Source organism: Acomys russatus, chromosome 19 (genome assembly GCF_903995435.1).
Source record: "Acomys russatus chromosome 19, mAcoRus1.1, whole genome shotgun sequence".
In the NCBI taxonomy this organism is placed as follows: domain Eukaryota; kingdom Metazoa; phylum Chordata; class Mammalia; order Rodentia; family Muridae; genus Acomys; species Acomys russatus.
Window position 1 is genome coordinate 47,689,866 of NC_067155.1, and position 27,934 is coordinate 47,717,799.

General features: G+C 48.9%; 1 protein-coding gene across 3 annotated transcripts; it reads left to right on the forward strand.

Annotated features, from left to right (window-relative positions):
• Positions 1–1,072: 1,072 nt before the first annotated feature.
• On the forward strand, positions 1,073–27,934 carry Stx2 (syntaxin 2). 3 transcript variants are annotated; one of them, XM_051161413.1, is made up of 11 exons: positions 1,073–1,237; positions 12,672–12,749; positions 15,926–16,025; positions 17,518–17,592; positions 18,950–19,023; positions 20,234–20,342; positions 21,838–21,911; positions 22,016–22,153; positions 24,060–24,170; positions 25,182–25,306; positions 26,590–27,183. In XM_051161413.1, the coding sequence occupies exons 1-10, from the start codon at positions 1,208–1,210 to the stop codon at positions 25,260–25,262; spliced, it is 870 nt and encodes a 289-aa protein (XP_051017370.1). In that variant the 5' UTR covers positions 1,073–1,207; the 3' UTR covers positions 25,263–25,306; positions 26,590–27,183. The 3 variants fall into 3 exon arrangements, with proteins under 3 accessions (XP_051017370.1, XP_051017369.1, XP_051017371.1); XM_051161412.1 differs by lacking the exon at positions 25,182–25,306 and having other exon boundaries at positions 27,044–27,934; XM_051161414.1 differs by lacking the exon at positions 25,182–25,306.

Consider the following 27,934-nt stretch of genomic DNA (forward strand, 5'->3'; position numbering starts at 1 on the left):
AGAAATTCAGAGGAAGCTCCACCCTCTTTGCTGGTGTTAACCTATCTCCTTTCCCTGTGTTGTGGTTTCCATAGACCCCTGTGTTTGAATATTTGTTTCTCAGCTGGTGAGAGGTTGTGGAACTTCCTCTTTTTTAAAGATTTATTTATGTATACGAACACTCTGTTTGTATATATGCCTGCATGAGGAAAGAGATCAGAAAAGGGCATCAGATGCCATTATAGATGGTTGTGAGCCACCATGAGGGTGCTGGCTATTGAACTCAGAACCTCTGGAAGAGCAACTGGTGCTCTTAACCACTGAGCCATCTCTCCAGTCTGGTTGTGGAACTTCTAGGAAGTGAGGCCTAGGTGGAGAAAGTGAGTGGCTGGTGACCAGACCTTGAGGGCTATAGCCTGGACCACTTTCTGTCATTCCTACCTTAGCCTTCTGTTCCTCCCAAATGTAAAGGGTTAGGGCTAATGCTCCCACCAACATGGGCCATCTGCAGCCATAACTTTCCCCCTGACATAATGGACTTTAGCCCCTGAAGCCATGGGCCAAGATAAATCCTCCCTCCCTCTCTTGGCTTTTGATGGGTACACTGCCACCGTGATCAGGAAAAAACAAAAACTTCTCTGTTTGATTCTCCCACCAGAACTGCCTCCAGGGTGGGACCTGCAGGTATTCTTTGAGGACCCAAGTGTGGCGCTCTCAGGGTGAGACGAGGTGGTAGGTGTGCCTCCTTTATTCTTATTGCTTTGCCATCAATGTGCTGTAATAGTGAATTTGGAATTTTGTTTTTTCGCTGTTGGACATTAAATCTAGGGCATGGTAGGCAAATGCTACCCACTGACCTATAGCTCCAGCTCTTGAAGTATTTTTAAGTAAACAAAACGAGCAAAAGTGCAGAAATCAGCAAGGGCCGACAGCGTGTTAGTCTAGCCCTGCAGCCAGAGGACTTAGGCCAGGCCCCGCCCCCAGATGGAACCACACCCACTTCCCCACCCCTCGCGATGACCCGCCCAGGCACCCGGGGTCCCGCGGGAGGGGGTGGGGCAGGCGCAAGCGCAGAGAGCGCGGGCGCGGTTGCCGTGGCAGCGCCTGCCCGAAGGAGGGCGGCGGCGCGGGGCTAGGACCCGGGCTGGCAGAGGCGGCGACGGGGCCACCAGAGAGTGTGCGGCGGGGCAGCTGAGCGGCGGGCGCCCCGCCTTGCTGGCCGGTGGGGATGCGGGACCGGCTGCCTGACCTCACGGCGGTGAGCGGAAAGCCGGATAGCGGTCCGGGCCGGCGGGCGAGCTGCTGTCGGTCCGGGGCTAAGACCCTAGGAGGAACCCCGGGAAGAGGATGGGGGAGGGACTCACGGAGGGGAGTCCAGGAGCAAGACCCCTAGAAGGAGCCTGAGTAAGGAGGCCGGGAGGGGGACCAAGGAAGGGAACTACGGTGAGAGGAACACCCGTGGAGGGACTTGGGCAGTGTCTCTAGGAGTCTAATAGGATGGTTCCAGGTGTCCCAGGGCCTCCAGAGGCTCCAGGGTCTCTAGGGGTGGCAGGGCGTAGTCTTCAGGAAGGGGCTGTAGGGACTCCAAGAGTCACGGGAGGCACAGGAGGGACCGGAGCGGTGTTTCTGATCAGGGTCTTAGGGGAAGGGCGCTAGGGCTCCTGTGGGTCTTCAAGGGTGTTAGGGTGGAGTTTCGGTAGGATTGCTGGAAGGTCTCCACGGGACCCTGGGCAAGGCTGCAAGTGGGTTCTTGGGACAGGGCTCCTGGGTTCCAAGTGTCTCAGGTTGTTGGGATTCCAGGGGTGGGCTATGGAAGAGATTCAGGGTCTGTGCTAGCAGCATCCTAGTCTGCGGGGACCGCTTCTGGGCACAGGCCACCAGACAGGGCTGACTGATTTCAGTGGGTGAGAGTGTGGCTTGGTGTTTTAGGCAAGGAGCAAAGGCTAGGCTAGGACCCCCTCCCTGGCTTGGGCTGGTGTTGGTTGCCTGCTTGGAACTCACCATGGTAGTGCCTGCCTGATCTTTTTGCTAGGCTCTTATCACACCCTCTCCAACTGCTTGCCCCACCCTGGAGGGTCCACTTTCCCACTGCTTTTTTTCATGGCCAGATACAGAATGCTGTACTAAGAATCCCTCACCGACACTCCACACAAACTTGGAGCTGAGGGGCTAGGTGCCTGGTGAGGTAAGCAGCATCCACAGCTGGCTTAGGTATTTTCCCAATGCACCTGGGACCAGAAATGTGTTTATGCTTTAATGCGGGGCTTCAGTCACTAGTGAGTACTACAGCAAGAGAAAGGCTGAGCTTTTTAAAGGGGATAGATAGCTATTTTACAACATATATCTACATTTGCGATGGATACAGTTATTGTGCCTAGCTTGGAGTATGACATTCAGGACATACATGCAGTGCAGGGCCAGTCAAGGTGGCTGGCCATACCCTTTCAGATGCTTGTAATTTCTTTGGGATGAAAACCTTATGACCAGCTAGACCGTGGTGGCACACGCACTTTTAATCCCAGCACTTGAGAGGTAGAGGCAGGTGGATCTCTGTGAGTTCAAGGCCACCCTGGTCCACAGAGGGAGTTCCAGGACAGCTAGGGCTACACAGTCAAACCCTATCTTGAAAAACAAGAGCAGAGAAAGAGAGACAGAGAGAACCACAAGACCCTCCTCAGAGGCTACTGGTGGGCATCAAACACAGTCACCCAATGCGACGCAGAATGTTGGAAGGCTTTCTTCTCTCCAGCTGGGCCCCAGAGCCACCTGTGTACACTGCTCCCTGCCACCCTTCCAGTACCCTGTAACCATTCTGTTCTCTGTTCCCTCGAGTGTAGCTTTTTAACATCTACACATGCAGCATTTGTGTTCCCGTGCTGATGTGCTTTGTGACCTTTCCCCGATCAGGGGCTTTGCTAGAAACCTGGGAAGGAGAGAAATTGCTTCCAGCGCTGGACTCCTGGTTGGTTTTGTTGACAGCCTGGAGGAGCGGCAGCAGATGGTGCCCTCTAGCGTCACAGCTCTAGGCACTAGGAGTGGGACTCCGAACAAGTGTGGATCCCTCAGACCTTGACAGCTGCTGGGGCTGAGGTCTGAGACCCTGGGCCCTAAAGACTGACAGCTCTCTGGAACTGTTCCAATGACTTTTCTTTTCTTTGTTTTATCCCCCTGGAACTCGCTCTGTAGAGTGTCTCTGCCTCCTGAGTGCTGGGATTAAAGGCATGTGCCACCCAGCGTCCCCACCCTTTTAAATAGTTTAGTTTTATTTAATGTACATTGGTGTCTTTGCCTGCTCCTATGTCTATGTGAGGGTGTTGAAACCTGGAGTTACAATTATGAGCTGTCATGTGAGTGCTGGGAATCAAACCTTGGTCCTCTGGAAGAGCAGTCAGTGCTCTTAACCACTGAGCCATCATCTCCAGTTCCCTTTTCTCTCTGTGGCCCTTAAAGGCTTCTGTGGCTATGCAGCCTCAGCTCCTTCCTGTCACTCCCTAGAACTGTTGAGCTGTTTCCTATGGACACTTGTACAGCCCCTGCTGCTGCTTGCGGCTCCTCCCCTTATGGCTGGTGTGATTCAGTGTGCCATGAGGCTGTCTGCTGCACTGTCAGAGCTTTCTGCAAGTCTGCTTTTCTCCAAGCTACCAGTCCCCTCCCGCACCACTAGAAGTGGGTGGGGCAAGCCCACTCCAAAGAAGCTTGTATGTGGCAGGGCTAGCATGGCCCACTCACCAGATGAGCACTGAGTGAGCTAGACAGCCTGGTTGTATAGACGAGGAAAACGTGTGAACCAATCCCAGATCTCCTTTGCAAATGAAGGTTTATGGTCTCATCTATCCCAGCGTTGCCTCTGTAGTATCCCTCCTGTTGATTTAGGGGGACTGGTTACAGGGTCATCCAGAGTTCACAAAGGCTTGTGACAGCAAACAGTTGAGTGTAGACTGAAACCCCTGGCAGAGGCCGTGCCTTTAGGAGCTGGGGCAGCCAGCCGCTGGCGCATTACATAGGTCTCTCAAGGCTGGTGCTCGCTTAGGGCCTTGTCCAGCTCTTTGACCGAGTTAGTCCTTTTCCTTAAGGTAGTTGGAGCATCAAAGGGAAGACAGTTGCCTCATCCACCAGTGTCTTGGCTTGCTGACAGGAAGCTGACCGTTAGAAAGAAAGCTTACGATAAAAGATTGTAAGAGCCCGTCATTGTCTCTGATGCTGATTGAACAGTACTTTGCCTGTGTGCATCGCTTTTCCAGGGCCCTAGGAGAGGTCCTCCTTGTTTGTCTCAACATTCACCATAATCAGCTTCTAGATCAGTCTATACAGCTGCACATGAAGTGTTGTAAAAATAACTTTTATTCACTTGATTTAACCGTCGTCTCGGAGGGTTACTGCCTCTGTCTGCTAACCTAGGCCTAGTCCTGGAAGCTTATAGCCTCTGTACAATCTAGGCCTAGAATGTTTTCAGCCTCTGAGACTTACTGCTGTTTAAGCTTACCCTTTCTAGTTCTTTCTGAACTCTAGCTGGCCTGTTCAACCCATCTGTTATGGTTCAAACTCCTTTCCAAGCTGACTGATTCAAACTGGCTTCTCTTAGCCTCTGACTGAATTGGCTCTGCTTGGCCTCAACTAACTCTGGCAATCTGTTCTAATCTCCTGGCTCCTTCTCATTCTCTGGTTCATTCTGTCTTCACCTGTCTCTGTAAAACTCCCTTGGTAAACTGCCTCTGAATTCTACAACTGAACTTCCACGAATTTTCCTCCACTCACTCTCAACTGAACTGCCTGAACAGCGCTGACTAGAACTCAGAGATATGCATGCTTCTGTCTCCTGAGTGCTAGGATTAAAGGCATGCACCAGCTAAGCTTTTCTTTACCTGAAACTTGCTCTATAACAGGCTGGCCTTGAACTCAAGAGATCTGCTTGCCTCTGTCTCCTGGATTAAAGGTGTGTCTGTATTCCAGCTGGATCACATGGACCTAGAAGGTCTTTGGATGTGATCTCTTGCCAGAGCAGCCATGATCTGAATTAAAATTCCTCTACAAAAGTGTCAATCTTTTCAGGGCTAAACCACATTAAAAGTGGATTGACTTTTTTATGCATTCCATTGGTATAAAGATGCCTCCACAACAAATGTGGTGGTCACTGTGAAACTGGAGTTTGTGTTGATAGAGTGGGCAAGAGATGAGACTGTCAAGGCCCCCAGAATCAATTAGTGTTCTTCCCTCTTGAAAATACAAGAGTGATAACTACCGGCTTTGCTGGGTTTGCTGTTGCAGAGCAAACATGGTCTCTGTTCTTGGAATGGTTGCAGCCTCTCAGCAGGGTGTGAGGCCCACCACCCTAAAGCCTGGGTTTTTTAATATTTCCACTAGCGTGACCCCTTTTCACTTCAGAAGTTTTTACATGGCCCTGCATATATAAGTATGTAAAATAGTTGTACAAATACAGCATTAACTGATGCTGATAAACCACAGATGTATCTTTAAACACTTCCATACGCTTATCATTTATCAAGGATGACGGCAAATAAGATGGATGTGCTTGTTTTTACACAAAGAATTAAATCTTGGCTGAATATTTGACACTTTGGGATCCAGAGCACAGCACTGATATTTTGATTTTATAATAGCCAATGCCAAAAAGGTCCCTTCATATAAACAGATGAGTATTACAAAGTGGCAGAAGTATGCTGAGGGCATTTCAGAAGTTTTTAGGAATTCTGTCCTGATCCCAAACTGAATTCATCCTTTTTTTTTTTTTTTTTTTTTCTTTCTTTTTTTTTTTGAGACAGAGTTTCTCTGTCTTCTCTTGGCTGTCCTAGACTTGCTTTGTAGACAAGGCTAGCCTGGAACTCACAGTGATCCACCTGCCTCTGCCTCCTGAGAGCTGGGGTTAAAGGCGTGCACCACCACTGTTGGGCCTCAAACAACAATTTTTTAAAAAGCATAAACTTTATTTATTTGCACAAGTGCATGCACCAAAGTGCACATGTGGAGGTCAGAGGGCAACTTGTGGGAGTTACTTCTTTCTCTGTGTGAGTTTTGGAGTCAAACTGAAGTGGTCAAGCTTGATGGCAGGCACACTGACCTGCTGAGCCATCATGCTGGCCCCAGTAGGTCATTATGCCAGGACTCCAGAAATAGGGAGAATATGGGAACCGGTGGGCTGGGATGGATGGCTTAATTGCTAAAGTGCTCTCTTTGCAAGTAGGAGGATGTGGGTTTAATCCTAAGAGCCCACATTTGAAAAGGCACCCTGGCATACACTGTAATTCAAATGCTGGGGAGGTGGAGATAGGCGGATCCTTGGGGTTCACTGGCCAGCCAGCCTAGCCTACTTGTGGAGTTCAGGGCAGTGAGAGACCCTGTTTGAAAAAGGAAGGAGGACAGCGCCTGAGAAATGACAGCTGATGTTGTCCCCCCGGTCTCCACATACATAGACAGTAGTATGTGTCACACACAACAAATATGTGACTTGGTTTTATTATAGGATTCTGGACTTAGAAGTGACCTTATCTAGGCCTGTGCCCTGTCATCCCCGTTCAAGGACTGGGCAGTTAGAAAGCAGTGTAGTGGAAGCTGCCACCGTGGAGCTCAGGCTCAGCTGTCTTCTCCAGGGCTTGTGGACACAACTCAAGGCTTTGTGGAAGTGTGGCAAGTGCGGTCCCACCGAGCTCCATCCTCGGCCCAAGTAAATTGTATACAAACCTCTAGGTACTTTGATTTTCTTGTATGCAAAATGGAGCGCTAACAGTCTTTCTGCTTCAGAGAGATAGGTGTGTACCTGACACAGGAACCTCTGGGACAAGAAATGAGGAAGCAAATGCCATGGGCTTACACTGTTGATACGTACTAGGTTTTATGTTTTCAGGAAGTTAGAAAAAACAACTTCCTCCTTACATGCATCTAAATGCTGCTTTTTTTTGTCGATAAGATCTAGGGTTTAATTTTGTGGTTAAAATGGCTGAACTATACCGACCAAAGTGACCCAGAGTTTGAGATTTCCCAGGAAGATTCCTCATTAGCTATGTATGCATCCACCTGAGAAAAAGGTGCCCGTGCTAATCACCTGTGAAGGACTTAGAAAATAGCTTGTTTGAAAGGCCATGATTTCGTTGTTTGGGAGGTTGAGGTAGGAAGATCCTGAGTTCCAGGTTAGCTTGGGTGGTGAAGTTAAGACCTCACTGCAAAAGAAGGTTGATTGTGGAAAGCGGTTTGCATTCACAGATTTTGTACAGGCCGACTAGCTGTGCCCAGGGTTACGTCCCACTCCCACCCACTGGTCATTTAACACAGAACCTGGAGCAACTTGCTTGGGATTGCCCAGACTCTATGCCAGGAGTGATTCTGTCTCCAGCAGCCAGAATGCACACAGGAATAGAGTGCAAGGTCTGAGCTAGGTGCGGCACTAGAGTCTGACTTGAAGTGAATTGGCTGCATGCCAAGGATTCCCGAGGGTGAGGGAGGAAGAGTATAGAGGAACCATGAGCTGCATTTTAGGATGTTATAATCAGAATGGAACAGGTTGCAGCCAAGAGTCTGGATTTTTCCATAGACCAATTATTTCCTGTTTTTGCTCAAGCTATATCTGAACTATATGGCCTGGAGAGCATCTGCCACGGCCAGACTTCCTCTTGGCTCCTTGGCAGCAGGATGAGCCTGCTTCCTGACAGCTACCCTAGCCTCTGTGGTCGGCCTGCCTCCGTCTCTGCCTCCCTCACACCTTCACCACCAGGAAGTCCCTGTCTGGCTTTTCTCAGTGTCCCTGGCAATGGTCATCTTATGTCCCAGCGGCCTGCACAAGGTGCAATTTGGTTTCTCTCCCTGGCCCAATGATTCCTCAAGGCATTGCCTGTGCCTTTGAGACTCTGGACGCATTTACAGGCCATGGCTCATGCTCAGAGAGGATTGTTAGAAATGGGCCACATTACAGCCCCACAGCAGTGTGTGGTACCTGCTGGCAGCCCCTTCCCTCCCTCCCTCCCTCCCTTATCTTTGACTTGCTGTATATCCCAGGCTGGCTCAGAGTTCACTATGTAGCCCAGTCTGGCCCCAAACTCAGGATTGTCCTACCTCACAATGCTGTACTGGGTAGCTTCAAGTTGTTTTTTGTTTGTTTGTTTTGGTTTTTCAAAACAGGGTTTCTCTGTGTAGCCCTGCCTGTCCTGGACTTGCTCTGTAGGCCAGGCTGCCCCTGCCTCCCAAGTGCTGGGATTAAAAGCACGTGCCACCACAGATGGCTTCAAGTTGCTTTTTATATGAGACAGGGTCTCTCTATGTAGCATTGACTGTCCTAGAACTTGTTATGTTGACCAGGCTGGCCTTGAACTCACAGATAACCACCTGTCTCTGCCTCTGGAGTGCTACGATTAAAGGCATGTGGCTGCATAGCCTGGCTTGCTGGCTTCAAAGTTGAGATCCTTCTGGCCCAGTTTCCAAAGGCATTTGAGGCTTCAGGTGTGAAATCAGGTGTTTGCGCCTCTGAAAGCTATGGTCAACATTTCTCTTTGCATCTTGTAGATTCTGAGATACCTGTCTTTGATACTCCATTCTCAAGGGTACAGAGGCCTTGTGTGTTATTTTAAGAGAAAATCCCAATTGTTTTATTTTACCAACAAAGACTCAGGAGCTAGATGCTGAGGTGAAAAGCTGCTAGCTCAGAGAGGCCGAGAAAGCACCCAGCTGACCTTCCTACTAAGCTTACATCCCTGATGGAAAAGGCTCAAAGGCTCAGTAGCTCAGCTCACAGCCCAGGAGGAAAAGGCTGCCCCCCTTCCCCCAAAAAGCCAAAAGCCAAGGAGCTGAAGAGCTAAAGAGCTAAAAGTCCCTTCTACTTCTACATGCTGTCCTAAATACTCGGCAACTCAAAGTCCCTCCTACTCTTTAATCCCTGTCAGCTGGTTTCTTGCTCTGCCTCTTGACCTAGGGTTAACTTTATTAAATCTGTGTACAGAAAGTTCTTGGATTAAAGGTGTGTGTTAGGACTCAACCACACCAAACAAAATACAGATTTTTACAGTTCACAATCTCAGGGATCACAATGGGATCAAATATCCTGCAACACTTGTGTCAACCTCTATTTTACTCTCACAGTTATCTTCCTTGGCTGTGACTGTTGCAGAGGAACTTTAATTCAGAACATGGCTGCTCTGGCAAGAGACCACACCCAAAGACCTAGGTCTGTGTGGTCCAGCTGGAATACAAACACACCTTTAATCCAGGAGACAGAGGCAAGCAGGCAAGAGTTCAAGGCCAGCCTTATAGAGCAAGTTTCAGGTAAAGAAGAGCTTATGTCCAGGCATGGTGGGACACGCCTTTAATCCCAAACAATGAAGGTAAAGTTAGTTTGTAGCAGGAAGCACCCATGTTTGAAAGTGATGCACTCAGGTTTGAAAGGGTTACAAATCAGAGAAAGATTTGAAAGAATGCAGTACACCCAACCCTCAGGGGAACAGAGAGGAAAGGGAAGCTACTTAAGGGGCGATGTAGTTTTACCAGCAGAGTTTTACAGAGAGAGGTTGAAGAGAGAACAAGGACCCAGAAGATGAGAGCAGATCACTGGAGTTAGTTTGAGGCCAAGAAGAGCAATTCAGGGGCAGAGAGAGAAGCCAGATTGACTCAGTCAGCTGGGAGAGGAGTTTGAGCCAGAACAGCTGAGTTGATCCAGCTAGCCCAGAACTCAGAAAGAACAAGAAAGGGTGAGCTTACTCAGTAGTAAGTCTCAGAGGCTGAAAACAGTCTAGGCCTAGGTTAGATTCTGCAGAGGCTAGAATCTTCCAGGACTAGGCCTAGGTTAGCAGGCAGAGGCAGTAAGCCTCTGAGATAACTGAAACAGGCGAATAAAAGTTCCTTTCACAGACTATCTCAGTTTAATGATTGCAGCCTACCCCTCTCTAGAGTGAGCCATCCTAACCAGACAAGTCAGTGTGCCTATTCCAAATGTGACTCCCTTGCTGAGGGCTGTTGGGACAGCCTGCCACACTTCAGCACTGTCCTTCATTCCAGGCATCTAGGAGAGCAGTGTATTGACTGGCAGTGTGACGTGGGGTCTAGGGGAAAGTCACACAGAAGTTACATCCCTGGGCTGGGAAGACAGACTGCAGGTGTGTGGCCCTGAGAAGCCAGTGGGGCTGTGTTAGACTTCAAGAATATATATGTGTATGTATGTATTCATGTATATATTCATACATACACATGGCACCCTCTTAGGTGATGTTCCTTTTTTATTAATCTGGCCCTGGTTATATGGTGTCATCTCCCTGGCGACAAAGGTTCCGCTCATATTCTTGGTCTGTATCTTAGAGTAGCGCTCTCAGCCTTAACTAACCAGCCATCTTGTCTATGCAGGTAGCATAAGAGGAGGTTACGTAAGATACTGGAAGAGCTGATTGTGCCTTGGTGAGGGTCCTGCGTAGTATACGAGGGAGGCAGAATTTGTGGTGCTTTCATGACCCCGTTGACCTCAAACTCACAGGGACCCCAGCTTCTACATCTTCAGTGTTAGGGTTAAAAAAGAAAAAGGGTGCCCCACCACACCAGCTTTGAAGACATTTCTTAGTTCTGTAGATTTTTCTGAGCCCAGAATTGAAGCAGAATCTAGTCTGCAAGGCTCCCAAGGTAGTAAAAGAGCCCTGCTGTGTGTTGTCAGGCCCGCAGGGTAAAGGCTCCATTCTCCCCAAGCAGTGTAGGTTCCTAAGATGCGTAGCCTGCTGGGCTCCTGGAAAGGAGGCTTAGGTAGTGCTGACTCACGGGGCTGCCCTGGGGGGAAAGAGCTCAGCAGGTCCCTCCCCTGTGCCTCTTGGAAGGCGGGGCTCAGCAGGGGCATTTAGAGACCAGCTTCTGTGGGGGGCTTAATAGCTGTTGACAAAAGCTGCCTCTGGCTAATTTGGACATGTTTGTTCTGCTAGTGGCCTTGACCTCCTGGAAGGGTGGCTTCCAGGTAGGTTACTGTAACAAGGCCCCAGGCAGGCCTCAAAGGCAGCAGTGGCTGGGATATTGGTGTGTCACCCAGCATTTTCAGGATCCAAGGCCAGGAAGTGCCTGGTGCTGTGCATCTCTGATCCTGTCTTATGTTTCTAGCAAGTGGCTCCATGCTAGCTGTGTCTGCGATGTCACTTTCTTTTTTCTTTTTTTAAATTTTATTTTTAATTTATTATTATTTTGGGTTTTTGAGACAGGGTTTCTCTGTGTAACCTTGGCTGTCCTGGATTTACCTTGTAGACCAGGCTGCCCTGGAACTCACAGAGATCCCCCTGCCTCTGCCTCCCGAGTGCTGGGATTAAAGGCCTGCACCACCACGCCTGGTGCGATGTCACCTTTTTCTTCTCCACTGTTACTTGATTGTCTTTCTCAGCTCCTCTTGTCAGAATGTTCATTATTATTAAACACAGTGTGTGGTGGTTATTACCCTCGTAGAACATAAGGCTGACATACTCTGGGAGTTACTATGCACTCTACAAAAGTTTCCTACTGCTGTCAGCAGTTTTGTTTGTTCTTAAATAAGATCTCCTGTTTCCCAGGCTGGCTTTGAACTCACTGTGTAGCTGGGCGGTGGTAGCACACGCCTTTAATCTCAGCCCCGGGGAAGCAGAGGCAGGTGGATCCCTGTGAGTTCGAGGCCAGCCTGGTCTACAACGTGAGTCCAGGACAACCAAGGCTACACAGAGAAACCCTGTCTTGAAAAACAAAACAAAAAAAGAACTTACTATGTAGCAGGTTGACCTGGGTCTTCTGATCATTCTGCCTCCACCTCTCAAGGGCTGGGATTACAAGGGGTGCACCACCAAACCCCGTAGCATTCATTTTATTTTATTTTATTTTATTTCTACTTTATTTTATTTTGTGTGAGTGTTTTGCCTGCCTGTATGTCTGTGAACTACATGCATGCTTGGTACCCAAGGAGGTAGGGAGCCTCCATGTGGATGCTGGGAATCAAACCTGGATCCTTTCCGAGAACAAAACAAGTACTCTTAACCACTGAGCCAACTCTCAGACAAAAATTTGAAAAGAATTTATCTGTTTATGTGTCTTATGTATATGGATGTTTTACCTGCATGTTCATCTGCACACCAGAAGAGGGTATTTCATGGGACTGCAGTTAGAGAAGTGAGCCACCATGTGGGTGCTGGGAATTGAACTCAAGACCTCTGGAAGAGCAGCCAGTGCTCTTAACCACTGAGCCATCTCTCAAGCCCCCACTGCCAGTAGCATTTTATTTTATTTTTAAAAGATTTATTTTACGTATGAGTGTTCCATCTGCATATACACCTGTATGCTAGAAGAGGGCATCAGATTCCAGTATAGATGGTTGTGAGCCACCATTTGGTTGCTGGGGATTAAACTCAGGACCTTTGGAAGAGCAGACAGTGCTCTTATCCGCTGAGCCATCTCCCCAGCCCCCGCCAGTACCTTTTAAAATCTTTACAGAAAATATGTTTATGGGGATAGTGATGTAGCTCAGTGTTAGAGCAGTTGCCTAGCATGCTCAGAGCCTAGAGTCAAGGCCCAGGATGCATGGGAATCTGGCTTTTGTTTTCTTCTCAGGCTCCGCACCTTCCCCTGCCCATGTTGTTGTCACACGAAGAGGCTGCAGACTTAGGTGGTCGCTGCCTGTGGAATGTGGCTGTTCTGCTGCACTTGAGGTGCTAGGGCCCCTGAGTTGCTTTTCGGCCTATGTGACACTTTGAAAATGTTTTCTATTCCAGTGTAGGAAAAATGATGATGGAGACACTGCTGTCGTCATTGTTGAAAAGGACCATTTTATGGATGATTTCTTCCATCAGGTCAGTATTTAATGCAGGCTTCACCTTTGCCTGAAGTTACCTTATTACAGCAGTGTTTGTGGGCACATGTAAAACAGCATACGCATGCACCCTGCAACTGTGTTTTGGTTAATGGTGGACCCTCATGGGACTGAGATCCCATGAGGTCATGCCAGTAGTGCCATCGAAGAGGCGTCTGTGCTCCATGTCACTCCCACAGGGAAGTCACCCAGCCACTGTGTCCTCATGGTATTCCTATCATGATTGACATATGACTATATTTTTGCTTGCATTGATTTTGGAATTTCCAGATAGTGTCTTACAGTGTGGCCCAGGTTAGCTTTGGACTTGCCATCCTCCTGCCTCAGCCTCCTGAGCATGGGTGTTTTTAAAGTTGTTTGAAACATGTAAATTCTTGGGAACGTTCAGTGTCATCTCAGTAGTGGTTAATATTGAGATAGCTTTAAGTGACTATTCTATGCAAGCAGCCTGGAGGGGAGGGCTGGATATACACAGGGAAAGGAGATGCTGTGGGGCATGGAACCAGTGTACCTGGGTGGCTGGGTCAGTGTCCTGTTCTTGCTGCTCTCTCTATGACTTGGAACTGCAAGGCCTCCCTTGGGTGGCCAGCCACACCTCTGGAGTGATTCTTTAGAAGGCCTCATAGTGAGACTTGTGGCCTCTCAGGAACCCAGGGTCTTTGGTCCCTTGGAAGCAGGAGTCCTGGCTTCAGAAGCTCAATGTCTGAGGCCCCCTTTGCTGTTGGTGTTGCTCACCCATTGTCTTCGTTTGGGTCGTTGTGAAGAGACACCATGACCAAGGCAACTCCTGTAAAGGCAGACATTTAACTGGGGCTGCCTTACAGTTTCAGAGGCTCAGTCTATTATCATCAAGGCAAGAAGCAATGGCAGCATGCAGACAGACATGGTGCTGGAGGCCAGAAGAAGGCATTGGGTTCCCTGGAATTGTAGTTATAAATAGTTGTGAGCTGCCATGTGGTTGCTGGGAATTGAACTCAGGTCCTCTGGAAGAGAAACCATTGTTCTAACTGCTGAGCCATCTCTCCAGCCCTGAGCACCGGCCTTTACTGTCCCATGGTTAACATAACTACATGCCTGAGTACGTGATGTCTCTGCTTCTCCAGTAGCAGTGGTGAGCCACATGGCCCTGTGCCATCCAGGCCTAGTGGTAGCCCTGCTCCACCCTTCAATAGTGGGTTTCTTGTTGGATTTCTCTTTTAATATCTCGATTTCCAGGTTGTCTCTAGGCCTTGAGCCATGATTTCCTGGGTCCCACCACCCTTTAGGAGGGTCTCATTGACATTGAGGTATGTGCCTCTTCCCTTTTTTATTTTTAAGAGACGGTTTCTCTGTGCAGCCTTGGCTGTCATAGACTTACTTTTTAGACCAGGCTGGCCTCGAACTCATAGTAATCTTCCTGCCTCTGCTTCCTGAGTGCTGGGATTAAAGGCGTGCGCCACCACCCCCAGCCTGCCTCTTGACTCTTGCACCCCAGGAAGGTCCAGAGACAAAGTTGTTCAGAGGGAACGTGGGCATAGGACCATGCTACCTCGATAGACTAGAAAGCCAGCCTTTATAGAACACGCCTCCTTCTGTATAGTTTCACTGATCTGAAGGTTTATTCATTACTTTTTTCTTGCTGTGATCTATTGCCATGACCAAGGTGACTAATGGAGGAAAGAGTTTATTGGGGCTTATGGTTCCCGAGGCCCAGGAGTCATGGCAGGGAGGCATGGCAGGTGGAGCAGCAGGCAGGCTCACGGCTCACATCTTAAACTGCAAGCACAAAACAGAGCTTGCTGCTGGGAATGACGCGAGGCTGTGAAACCCACTGGCTGGCTACCAAACACACCACCAGCTGGGTACCACATATTCAAATATGGGAGCCTGTGGAGGACATTCCCATCCAAACCACAAGCAGGAGGGCACTTTTTCATGAAAACATGCAAATGTATGCTTTGCTGTGACAAATGACTAAAGACTAGAGGCTTTAAGTAGCACGTATTGTCTCTCAGCCCCTTAAGCGCTCTGTCTCCAGGGCGTCCTAAAGGCTGAGATTAAGCTAAAGCAGTAGTCCTCAATGTGTGGTCACGACCCCTTTGGCAAACCTCTGTCTCCAAGAATATTTATACCACGATTCAGAACAGTAGCAAAATTACAGTTATGGGGTAGTAACAAAGATATGGTTGGGGGTCACCACAACATGAGGAACTGTGTTAGAGGGTCGCAGCATTAGGAAGGCAGAGAACTGCTGATAAATGCTGCAGTGGAATGGGGCCCACTCTTATTTCCTGGCTTGTGGCCTCTCCGTCTTGAAAGCACAGTACCCATCTCTCACCAAAACGCCCCCCTTCCTGACATTATTTCTTTGGTCTCTGTTGTGTAGGGACCGGCTAGATCACTCAGGGTCTTAGATAGGGTTTCTATTGCTGGGAAGAGACACCATGGCCACCGCTACTCTTACAAAGGAAACCATTTAATTGGGGCTGGCTTAAAGGTTCAGAGGTTTAGCCCATTGTTGTCATAGCAGGAAGCATGGTGGCACACAGGCAGACATGGGGCTGGGGATGTAGCTCAGAGTTCTACATCTGGATTGGCAGGCAACAAGAGAGAGTGACAGTGGGCCTGGCTTGAGCATCTGAAACCTCAAAGCCCACCACGGTGACACATTTCCTCCAACAAGGCAATAGGTCCTAACCCTTTCACATAGTGCCACTCCCTATGGGCCGTTTTCATTCAAACCACCACAGCCAGGATAATTTCCCAGCTCAAGTTTTATACCTGTGTGTGCCACTGCACCCAACATGGATTTAAATTTTTTATTATATTTTAAGTGTGTGTGTGTGTGTGTGTGTGTGTGTGTGTGTGTACACGTACACACTCATGTGCATGCTACAATACAATATGCAAGTGGAAGTCAGGGCAAGTTTTAGGAGTTGACTCTCTGTTTCCACAATATGGGTTCCAGGTATCAGACTCAGGTTGTCCGGTTTGGTGGCGAGCACCTTTATCCTCTGTGCTGTCTTGCTGGTGCCTATTTTTTAAGTAATGGTCACAGTGAGAGAAGAAGAGATACCTATTCCTTATGGAGGTCACATCTCCCTCTCCAGCCTCCCTCTGTACGGGGTGGACAGCAGTGGACAGCCACTTTGTCCTTACACAACGTCTCTCTCCTAGGTGGAGGAGATTCGAAGCAACATAGCCAGAATTGCTCAGTATGTGGAAGACGTGAAAAAGAACCACAGCATCATCCTTTCTGCCCCAAACCCAGAAGGAAGTAAGTCTGTCGCTGTCTGTCTATCCTCTGGTTTTCTCTTAGATGGTGCAGTATGGTCATGCAGGTGACCACAAGTAGGCCCCTTTGGCATTCCAGGATGTCTTTTTTTTTTTTTTTTTTTTTTTTTTAAATTATTTTGAGATAGGGTTTCTCTGTGTAGCCCCAGCTGTCCTGGAACTCATTCTGTAGACCAGGCTGGCCTCGAACTCACAGATCTGCCTGCCTCTGCCTCCCGAGTGCTGGGATTAAAGCTATACACCACCACTGGTGTTGGGAGGCTCCTAAATAGCCCCAGTGTCCAGCTGGGGAAAGCCCAGTATCCACTGCTAGGCCAGATCCAAAGGATATGTGAGTGTACCCAATGGGACTCTGGCCGTGATGGGCTCAGCCAGGTGGTCTACACTGTGCCCACAGTTGGGGGTTGGTGGTGGTGTTTGGGGACAGTAACAACAGGCGGATTTGGAAAGCAGTGGCTGCTTGCTGAAGCTGGCTTAGTACTGGATGCAGGTAGGAGAGCCTGAGCCTGGAGGCCAGCTGTGTGGTGCCTGCTGACAGAGTGGGGAGAGGGGGCCTCAGAGAGCATCTCAAAGCAGTTTAAATTCCCATTTCCCCATGGTTTAGGTATCTGAGCAATCTCTCTAAACCCCCATTGAATGCCTTTGCTTAGAAACTTTCAGTGTTGGCTACCACTTGCAGAAAAAACTGGAAACCGAGGCACAGCCTGTGGGGCCTTCCCCAGTGTCTGGTTGCTTCTACATGTCTGTTATTTTGGACCAGGTCACTCACCTCTGGCCACTCCACTGCCCGAAAGCTAATCTGCCTGTTTCCTGACCTCATGTTCTTCCTGGGGAACTTCAGAGGAGCTCTGGTTTCTGGCCATACTGGGCTTTGTAGGACTTCCCTCACATCTGTCAGGCTCTGGTGTGCTTCAGCTCTTTGGGAGTTCTAATGACGTCACATCCGACTGCAAGAAAGACTCTGGGTGGGGTCCCTTAGAGCCACCTTAGTTGCTGTGGGACTACCCTTGTCAGTTAGCTGCAGTAGGTGACCTTTCACCCCGAGGATATCTGCGGCACCAGAGTTGCCTCTGAAGGTCTAGAGCCAGGTCTGCTGGAGAGTGGCATGCATGCTGTGCCCAATGGAGCAACAAGGCCTCAGAAGATGGCAACAACAGAAAGGACCTCTGGTACCAGGGCAGGCTTCTTGCGGTCGTATGCACCCCTTGTCCCAGTGAAGATCAGCATTAGAGTCAGTCAAGTGTTTATTCCTTGCTTGGGGTGAGCTGACAGTTCTGGCTCCCCACCAGCTGTGTCTGATGGCACAGTTCAGGGTCTACCAGGAGCTGGCCTGGGCATGGCATCGGTGGCTGGGGGAAAGCACACTTGGGGAGACGCTGGGGAAAGCAGGCTGGCGCTTCTGTACTTGGTCTGCATGCATAGATGTTCAAGCGTCTAATGTTGTAGCTTATGTGCTTTATTTTAACCTTTGAAAGAAATAAAAGACGAGCTGGAAGACCTGAACAAAGAGATCAAGAAAACTGCCAACAGGATTCGAGGCCGGCTGAAGTGTGAGTCTGCCTTCTGGGGTGCTGGTGTGCTGTGGACGTTGGTGCCTTCTGGGGTGCTGGTGTACTGTGGACGTTGGTGCTTTCTGGGTGCTGGTGTGCTGTGGACGTTGGTGCCTTCTGGGTGCTGGTGTGCTGTGGATGTTGGTGCCTTCTGGGTGCTGGTGTGCTGTGGACGTTGGTGCCTTCTGGGTGCTGGTGTGCTGTGGACGTTGGTGCCTTCTGGGTGCTGGTGTGCTGTGGACATTGGTGCCTTCTGGGGTACTGCTGTGCTGTGGACGTTGGTGCCTTCTGGGTGCTGATGTGCTGTGGATGTTGGTGCCTTCTGGGTACTGGTGTGCTGTGGACGTCGGTGCCTTCTGGGTGCTGGTGTGCTGTGGACGTTGGTGCCTCTTCCCTCAGGGTTTTATTATTCTTATATTTCCCAAAATGAAAATTGAGACTTCTTCTAAGTAGGTTGGATATCTGTATTTTGTACTATGAAGGGAGAATAACCCTTATAGTGATTCACAGAGATCTGAAATGGGTCGCTTAGCTAGGATATACTTTCTGTCTGCTGGCTGCTCAGCAGAGACCATGTCTTTAGCATGACACCTGGCATGGGGGAGGGTTATGGTTTTTTGCGCAGTGTTTAAACAGAAGTTGCCTTTCTTGATCTGTGAGGAAGACACATTTAAATCAGAGACACATCAAAAGGAGGGAACTTCATCTCTGCATGTCATACCTCTTCTCAGGAGCAGCGGCTCCATGATGGCAGACACATTGCCCAGGTGCTAGTGCACTGCCCACTGGTCTCAAAGCACACCCCAGAGAGTGGACACCTCACAAACAGTGTTGTTCCCAAGAGCACGACTACTTTATGTCTAATTCAGACTCATCACAGTGACTAGATGTTTAAAAACACATGGCACCCCCAAATATGCACACCAAATACTTACAAACACAAATGCGCACACATGAAATCAACTAGAGCAACACAGAACAACACAGAGTCAAACATGTGGATACGCAAACACAGACATACAAACACAAGCAGACAAATGCATGAATACAAATATACAAGGCTCATACAAAACACATACCTGTGCGTATTTGTGCATGACTTTGTTTTGTGTATGTGTGTGCGTGTATTTTTCTGTATGCATGTGTTAGTGCTTTTGGTGTGTATGCATACATAAAACATGACTGGCATGTCCGTCTACATGGCCATCATTGTTCACATATGTGTGCTCAGTGTCAAAAGCATCTCTCTTGGTGTCTAGGACAATTATCAGAAGTCACCTATTTAGTTTTATGGGGAAGTTGAGGCCGTCCCTGAGACTGCTGTCACACCTGGCGACTCTCTCCTGCTTCCTTCCAGCTATTGAGCAGAGTTGCGATCAGGATGAGAGCGGGAACCGGACGTCTGTGGATCTGCGGATACGAAGGACCCAGGTCAGCCCTCCAGCCTCAGTTAGACTGAAGCAATGTGGAAGAATCTTACTTTGTCCAAATTCAAAGCAATTTCATTCATTCATTCATTCATTCACTCACTCATTCACTCATTCATTCGTTGTGCTGGGAATCAGAGCCACTTACCTTGACATGCTCAGCAAGAGCTTTGTCACTGAGCCACCTAAGCCCTCTTGTTTCATCTTTATGGTCGTGTCTGCCCTCACCGACTGCATCTCTTTCCTGTGAAGAGATGCCTCAGCTACCCACATGGTCTGTGCCATAGAGCCAGCCAAACTGGCTGCATGTCAGTGGTTTGGTTTTAATCATTGGTTCTCAACCTTCCTAATGCTGTGACCCTTTAATACAGTTCCTCATGTTGTTGTGACCCCCAACCCTAAAATTATTCTCAATCCTATTTCATAACTGTAATATTGCTAGTTATGAATTGTAATATAAATATATGATATTCAGGATATTTGATATTCAACCCCAAAGTTGTTATGACTCACAGGTTGAGAAATTGGTCTTAACTGTTCAAGGTTTATGGGTGAAACCTGGCAAGGTCAACCCTGTTTCACCAAGCCAGACAGCTCAAGCCAGTCCATGAACCTCCCAACTGGATTCAACCTCCAATGATTCCCAACACCCAGAGGTCAATTAAGTGCCCTAAGCCCCAGCTTATTTGTTATTGTTGGTGATGGTGGTTTGTTTTGTTTTTTGAGATGAGGGTCTCACTATGTAACCCTGGCTGGCCTGGAGCTTGCTATGTAGACCAGGCTGATCTTGAACTCACAGAGATCCACCTACCTCTACCTCCTGAGTATTGGAATTGAAGGCGTGCACTACCATGCCTGGTGGCACAGGTCATGCAGCTCCCATTACTGCTTTTGCTTTTGTTTTTTTCTGGAACAGAGTAATGGTCTATGAGCTTTTTTTAAAAAAAAAAAAGATTTATTTATTTACTATTATACAGTGTTCTGCCTGCTTGTACTCCTGTATACCAGAAGAGGCCACCAGATCTCATCATAAATGGTTGTGAGCCACCCTGTGGTTGCTGGGAATTGAACTCAGGACCTTTGGGAGAGCAGCCAGGGCTCTTAACCTCTGAGCCATCTCTCCAGCCCAGTCTGAGCTTCTTAGTCGTAAGTTTTGCCTCTTTCCAAGGAAGGAATGGCTGTCATACAGTAACACAGTGCTTTCTATGCTCTAGCACTCGGTGCTATCACGGAAGTTTGTGGACGTCATGACAGAGTACAACGAAGCACAGATCCTGTTTCGGGAGCGCAGCAAAGGCCGCATCCAGCGCCAGCTAGAGATCAGTGAGTAGGAGTGTGTGGGAGACACACTTCACAGAACTTTTCCATTACATGAGTGGACTCACTTCTTTTTTTAAAGATTTATTTATTTTTATGTGTACAGTGCTCTGTACATACACCTGCAGGCCAGAAGAGGGCACCAGATCTCATTATAGATGGGTGTGAGCCATCATGTGGTTGCTGGGAATTGAACTCAGGACTTTTGGAAGAGCAGCCAGTGCTCTTAGCCTCTGAGCCATCTCTCTAGCTCCGGACCCACTTCTTAACTGCACCATATACTGAAAAAAACCTTTTCCAATACCTGTGCCCAGAGTCAGCCAGATGTGTTATGTGCTGTAGGCTTCAGAGTTCTGAGTGAGGGGCTCTAAATGACTCGTACCTGCTGATGCTTTTATTTCAGTCACATCTGGAAAGCTTGCAGTTCTGATTTCTGATTGCAGTTTGCATTTCTGTGTACAGCCCCTCCTACTTGGCTGGGAGATGACCTCCCATGTGTTCACTCATCCAGTTGTCACATGTCACCTTCAGTTTAACTCCCTCTGGCCAGAAGCTGGTGGCGCAGCTGCTCCTTTGTAACACCAGGGTGGATTTGTGATGCATTGCAGTCACATTTCTGCTACATTAACCTGCCCAGGAAAGTATCTTAGAAAGGGCAGGGAAGCTGGGCATGGTGGCGCACGCCTTTAATCCCATCACTCGGGAGGCAGAGGCAGGCGGATCACTGTGAGTTTGAGGCTAGCCTAGTCTACAAAGTGAATTCAGGACAGCCAAGGCTACACAGAGAAACCGGTCTCAACAAAAAGCAAAAAAGAAAAGAAAAGAAAAGAAAAAAAAGAAAGGGCAGGGAAACAGTGTAGACAATGTTAATGGCTCAATTAAGTCTTAGTGAGGCCCTGTCTTAGGGTTTCATTGCTGTGAAGAGAAGCCATGACCACAGCAACTCTTATAAAGGAAAACATTTAATTGGGCTGTCTTTTTGTTTGTTTGTTTGTTTGTTTGTTTGTTTTGTTTTGTTTTTAGAGACAGGGTTTCTCTGTGTAGCCTTGGCTGTCATGGACTCGCTTTGTAGACCAGGCTGGCCTCGAACTCACAGAGATTCGCCTGCCTCCTCCTCCTCCAGAATGGTGGGATTAAAGGCATGCACCACTATGTAATTGGGCTGTCATACTTCAGAGTTTATGTTCATTGTTGTCATGAACATGGTGGAAACATGGTGGCACACAGACAGACACAGTGCTGGAGAGGTAGCTGAGAGTTCTATATCTAGATCTACAGGTTGCGGGAAGAGAGAGTGACACTGGGCCTGGTTTGAGCACCCGAGACCTCAGAGTTTGCCCCCAGTGACACACTTCCTCCAACAAGGCCACACCTCCTAATAGTGACACTCCCTATGGGCATATGGGGACCATTTTCATTCAAACCATCACATGCCCTTAGTTGACCAGCCCTGGCTGTTGAGCCATGCTGCGTCCTCAGTGCAGTTCCTGTTATCTCTTAGCTGGGAGGACCACCACTGACGATGAGCTGGAGGAGATGCTGGAGAGCGGGAAGCCTTCCATCTTCATCTCAGATGTGAGTGCCACAGATGTGAATGCACACACTTCCCGAGCTGGGCGATTTTGCCTTTAATGTGCTGGCCAGTCCAGTCAGTAACACTTTGCCTTTTACTTCCAAAGATTATATCAGATTCACAAATTACTAGGCAAGCCCTCAACGAGATCGAGTCACGCCACAAAGACATCATGAAGCTAGAGACCAGCATCCGAGAGCTGCACGAGATGTTCATGGATATGGCCATGTTTGTGGAGACTCAGGTAATGAGGCGTCTTCCACACAGGCTGGTTGTGGAGAGGCTTGTACTCAGCCTGTTCTGGCCAAGAAAGCCATGACTAGGTACTCAATCTCGAAGTCCAGGAGTTGTCTGCTGTGCGAATGCTGAACTCAAACCCAAACCTACACTTCCTCATAGGACACTGGCTAATACAGGAGCCACGGCATGCTCACAGGCTGCTACTTAGGTAGACAGCCATCATCAGGAACTTGTTCATGGAGAACAATGAAGTCTTCAAACATCTATGGGGGGTTTTAGTTAAAATAACAGGATATAAAGAAGCAACCTTACTTTAGCCATGGATACAAATAAGTGTAAATATATGTGAGCACACATCATGTGACCTCTGCTACATAGAACAGTGCTCCCAGAGGAAGGAGGTGGTCCAGCCAAGCACCCTGAAAAACAGCAGAACTGGGGGGTGGGTATTGGTCTTCCTCTCTTGGGGCCATTTTCCACAGGAGTGACTGAGGAAGGGACAGTGCCTAAAAGCTAACCTCAAGGGTAAGTCAGTGAGGCTGACCTGAGCCCATGCTCACTCTATGGTGTTCCCTCCTGCCCTGCAGCTCAGGCAGGGAGGACCAGAGTGTGCGTGCAGGTACAAAGACATCAGGTTATATATGTGTACTGATCAATTGCAGTGGGGAGCTGCGGAGTCTGAGCTGGTCTTCCCAGGGTTTCCAGATCCCTCAGGAGAGTCTGGGGCAGGATAGAGTGCCACTGGCTTCCAGTGAGACAAGCTTTGGTTCCCGCCCCAAGGCAGCTGTCAGTGTGCTTTGCGTATAGTTAGTGAGGTTCTATGGTGACCTGGATACATAAAAGGGTTTAGAATGCCCACCCCCACATGCCCTCCCAGCCTTGTGAAGAATGGTGTTTATTTTGGTGACCTTTACCATAAAAATGTGAAGATCTCAAGTACCGTACACCTGTGGACGATACTAACAGTTCCGTGGAGGCATAGATAGGCACTGATGTGTTGGAATTGTGTACCTGTGGCCACGGGTGGGCACTGCTGCTCAGGAGTGGACATGTGTGTTACTCTTCGATCTGGGATGGGCCAGTTGCCACTTGGTCTAAGAACTGAGCAGTGGGATATCTGGTAACTTTCCACAAGGGTTCAGATGGAAAGTATTTGTGTGATCAGAGTGGTAGATTGATTTTGAATCACAGAACTTTGTAACAGCTCAGGCTTTGTCATACCGTATCTAAAGTGTAGTGTGGAGCATCATGAGACAAGCCCCCATTCGCGGCCTCACTTCCCCTTTAGACGTCTGCCATTGTGTTACACTGGTAATTGAGAATCAGGACTAGCTAGTGCGGTTGTCTGTGAATGATGAGTTCCCTGTCCATCCTTCTCCAATGCTTTGCTATTGGCTGCCACAGACTCTGTCTCCTCCCGGACAGGACCCAGGTAACATGCCCCTCCCCCAGCACGCTGTGGCGTCTCTTCCATTTTCATCTCCGATCATCAGTTCATTGTCATCCCGAGGCTGTACTTAGTTTGCTGATATTGTAAAGATAAATAGTGGTGAAAAGACATCATCCTTTGCGTGTGGAATGTTTTACATAGTAGTAAAACATGAGACTACCTGAGCTTGCGGCCCTCCCTTCACCACATATCCATGAAGAGCTTACATGGCGGGTCTCATCTCATCTGTGGATGGTCACCACTCACCTGTCACTGTTGCTGCCACCCCTTTTGGCTGCTTCTAAAGCGTGAATTGAATGGGATTGCTTTTGCTGGCACATCTGCACCAGCCTTGCCCTCCCGTGCAGCTGTGAGGGATCCTGTCTCCATCCCTCCCTCTCATGCCGGCCTTCCATGAGAGCTGTCCCGGGAGACAGGGCAGAGTGATTGGAAGTTTGCTGAGTTGGAAACTTGTTTTCAGGGTGAAATGGTCAACAACATCGAGAGAAACGTGATGAATGCTGCAGACTACGTCGAACACGCTAAGGAGGAAACCAAGAAGGCCATCAAGTACCAGAGCAAAGCCAGGCGGGTGAGTTCTCCACTGAGGACTGAGCCTGGGGTGGCTTCTCTTCTCTTGGCTTCTAGCTGTGGAAGGAGCAAAATGCCTTAAATACATGTTTTATTTTTAAATGGAAATAATTCTTTTCACTTAAGTTTCCTAAGTTGATTAGCTTATTTGTATATGAGCCATTTAGTATTCTAATTAAAACCCTTTAGAACCTCAGCTCAAGATGAGCTTGCCTCTTTTGAGCCCTGTTCCCTCTGACGGACATTATCTGGAGGGAGGAACAAGCTGATAGGATTTGGGTTTCCCCTCAGAATCACTGGGAATGAATTGTATGTGAGAGCTGTTTGCTCTCTTAGGGAGCTGGCTGGCTGAGGCTGTAGGTGGGCCTGGTGTCTTGTGTCAGGGTCCCCTGGAGCCCCAGGAGGCAGTCGCGGCTTTCTTAGACATCTGCCTTGTACCCAGACTGTTCCAAGGCAGTGGTGGAGCAGTGGATGTTCCTGATGCAGAGTGCTGGATGTACCCTGCTGACTTGAGTATCTCCCATGGCATCCCTGAAGCTTGCGGGAGTTCAGGTTCCATGCCGGCTGCCTGCAGAGGGACGAGCTGTTAACCCCTTTGTCTAAGTCTTCAGATGTAGACACATGACATAAGCATGCAAGCTCTTCTAGGACAGCTGAGGGCATGCGGAGGGCATCACAGCCTGCTGCAGGTGGGTTTCCCGTCAGAGCTCTGACTTCGGGGGCTCCTGGGAGAATGTCCTGTGTTTCAGTCCAGCAGAAACCAATATGAACCTGTCATGTGCCCAGGTAAAAGCTAGTGTTACCGGGTTACATAGAAGACCTACTCTTAAGAAAACTGACCTCATAGATAGAGATGCTCAGAAAGTTAACAACTGCTCTAGGCTTCAGAAGAGGGCCTGTAACTTAGAGTTCAAAACGAGTTCTGGCAATCGCTTCACTCCCAGTGAAGGCTGCCCTTGACCGTGGCAGTGTACAATCAGCGTGGTGTAATCAGCCTGCTTTTCTTTGACAGAAAAAGTGGATAATTGCTGCTGTGGCGGTGGCTGTCATTGCTGTCCTGGCTCTAATCATTGGCTTGTCGGTTGGCAAATGATTGCGTAGATGGCGCTGGGTGCTTGCCTCTCCCTCAGGGTGGCAGTAAGTGACTGATCAACTAATTTACTTATTAACCTTTTCAACCAGCCAGCAGTGTTGTTTGCCCAGCGTTAATATACTTAAAAGTCACAGGGGCTTGCACCCCGAGCGCTTTGCTTCAGGTCTCAGGGGGTCTCTGTTTACTGAGGTGACACAGGCTGAGAGGCCACTCAGCTCTGCACAAGGTGGCCATTGCCCCACAGAGAAAATACTCTCTAACTGCTCCGCTCACAGTGGAATTGAGAGAATGGCGCTTAAGCTATCAGCAACCGCAACAGACTAAACCCTTCTCAGGTCCCTGCCTGGCAGTATCTATCTGGTCATCGGATGACAAGCCCCTACTAAAATGAAAACCTTGACATGTAGTTAGCCACCTGCTAACTCGTGCAGGACCATGAGGTTCCTACGGTCAGTCTGGAAAGTCCTGTGTTGTTGCTCATGGTCATCTGTCCCCTAGTTCTGCCGATTCACCTCCACACTGGGCCATCCTTGTGAACATGGCCAGTCAGTGGTGTTTCTTCACGATAATTTTCCCCTATGGCTGCAGTCCTTCCTGCCTTTCCACCCACGAGGCTTCTCTCACAGTCGAGTTCTTGTCCAGCATGGCTGCCAGCAGCAGCAGCAGCAGCCACTCTCTGTGGTCATTGCAGGCTGTGGGGTTACACAGAGCATTTGTCCTGGGACAAGGACTTGCAGCCCCATGTCTCTTGGACAGGAGGTTACCCACCTTTCCTGATGCCGCCCTCTTAGTCTTCTGTAAAAGATGGCAGATTGATTTTGTCTGCTAAAAAAAAAAAAATGGTATTTTTCAACATTTTCATCAGTCTTTGTAAAACCATGCATTTTTCCCCCTTAGCACAACAAGGTCAGTTGAACATGGTCACAAAGTCCCTGTGGTGGCTGGCTCTCAGCATGATGAGAGAAGCATATGCTTTTTGTGGTGCCCATGAACTGCTCTTGCTAGGACCTGGGAGAGCAGGTGTGAGTCTCTACCCTGGGCCAGCTGGCCATTTGCTGTACTGCCTGCATATAACACACATACACACTTACACACACACACACACACACACACACACGCAGCACACACACACACTCGTTCCTTCCTTCCTTCATTCATGAAACTAGACCAGATAGCTTGCCCCATCTAGAAAGGTGGTTTTGTGTTCCCTCCTCCCTCACCTGGAGTGCGTTTCCTAACGGTGGACAAACGCCTCAGACAGCAGGGCATCGTGGGGACAGTGCTTGCTTTCTCTCTGCACTGCAGACTCCTGTCTCTTTTCTTGCAGAAGGTGATGTTCGTCCTCATTTGTGTAGTCACTTTGCTTGTGATCCTTGGAATTATCCTAGCAACGGCATTGTCATAGCAACCGCACCCCAAGAGCTCTTTGTCCTCAGAGACTCGGACCCCACGTGCAGCAGAGTCAGTGTCCTGTCCTTCTACTTGTGACGCTCCGACCCCGGGGCAAGTGCTGGGCGCTGATGTTTTTACTGGTGATGAAGAATAAAGCATCACAGAGGCTTCATACCATGAGACCCCATGAGCTGAGTGGATGCAACGTGCCAGCCCAGATAGCCTCGGTCTCTCTGAAGGACACCACCGAGATTTCACAATGGTGGCCTTCTCTTGGTAGCTTTGAAATAGGAATGATCGGGGGAAGGGGGAAATCTAACTTTAAAAAAGATGTCAGTGTTAAACATGTGTGTGCAGTTTAATTAGGGTGTGCTCTGTGCTCTCAGCAGACAGTGCGAATGAAGACTCTTCATCCTGGGCCCAATTGCTCTTCATGGCTTGCTTGCAGAATCATCACAGCACTGTTTTGTAAGGTATCTGTAATTTTAAATATCTATAAGTTAAATTCCTTAATATATTAACGTCGAAACCCCCCTTTTCTAAGCTAGACACTGCCTTGTGAAGGACAATGGGCCAGCCCTAGGCAGCCATGTAACAGTTTGCTACTGTCACTGAAAACATGGCCTCACAGCCCCTCAGGGCCCTTCTTCAGTGCCTTTGGTGACTCTGACCTCGGAAGCGTAAGGGTCTTAAAAGTCTTGTCAGTAGCCTGTTTCTACCTGCTTCATCATGGACGAGGTGACAAGTGGTCACGTGCCGCGCTCACGTTGCGCTCCTCCTTGTCCACTCGTGACAGTGGAGTCTCAAGGTGAGGCGACAGTGGAACCAAGACATGGTGCACACCAAAGTCACGGGAATGGTTCCAGGCACAGAGCCGTTCTTGGACAGCATCTGAGGGCCCAGATTCTCAGCTGAACACCCTCTAATGCCCAGAGTTCCTAGGATGTTGTGACGTGAGGTATAAAGATGCGGGCTGTTGGACACCTGTGAATTGGTGGCCCAGTGACTGCTTATCTGTTGAGACCGAGTATGAGAAGCACACCAAGCCTAGTGAACCCTGCCAACTGCTGACTGTGGGTGTGGCTGCTCACCCTATCCCAGCCTCATGTGGTCGGGTCTGATGTAGCTGTGCTGAGTCCGCACACCAAGTGTGAGAGATGCTGAACAACCTAGAAATCACCATCCTTAGAGTGGATCAACCTCACACACCCCAAGCCTGACACGCATGTGCTGAGAGCTACTGCAGGAGGCGGGGCTGTGTGTCCTGGTGCAGAGCTGGC

Excerpts from the sequence above, each read along its gene's own strand:
- Stx2 (XM_051161412.1), top strand. The coding sequence starts at position 1,208 with ATGCGGGACCGGCTGCCTGACCTCACGGCG. Across the intron at positions 20,343-21,837 it reads CCAGCGCCAGCTAGAGATCA|CTGGGAGGACCACCACTGAC; the intron begins GTGAGTAGGAGT and ends GTTATCTCTTAG. Across the intron at positions 22,154-24,059 it reads CCATGTTTGTGGAGACTCAG|GGTGAAATGGTCAACAACAT; the intron begins GTAATGAGGCGT and ends ACTTGTTTTCAG.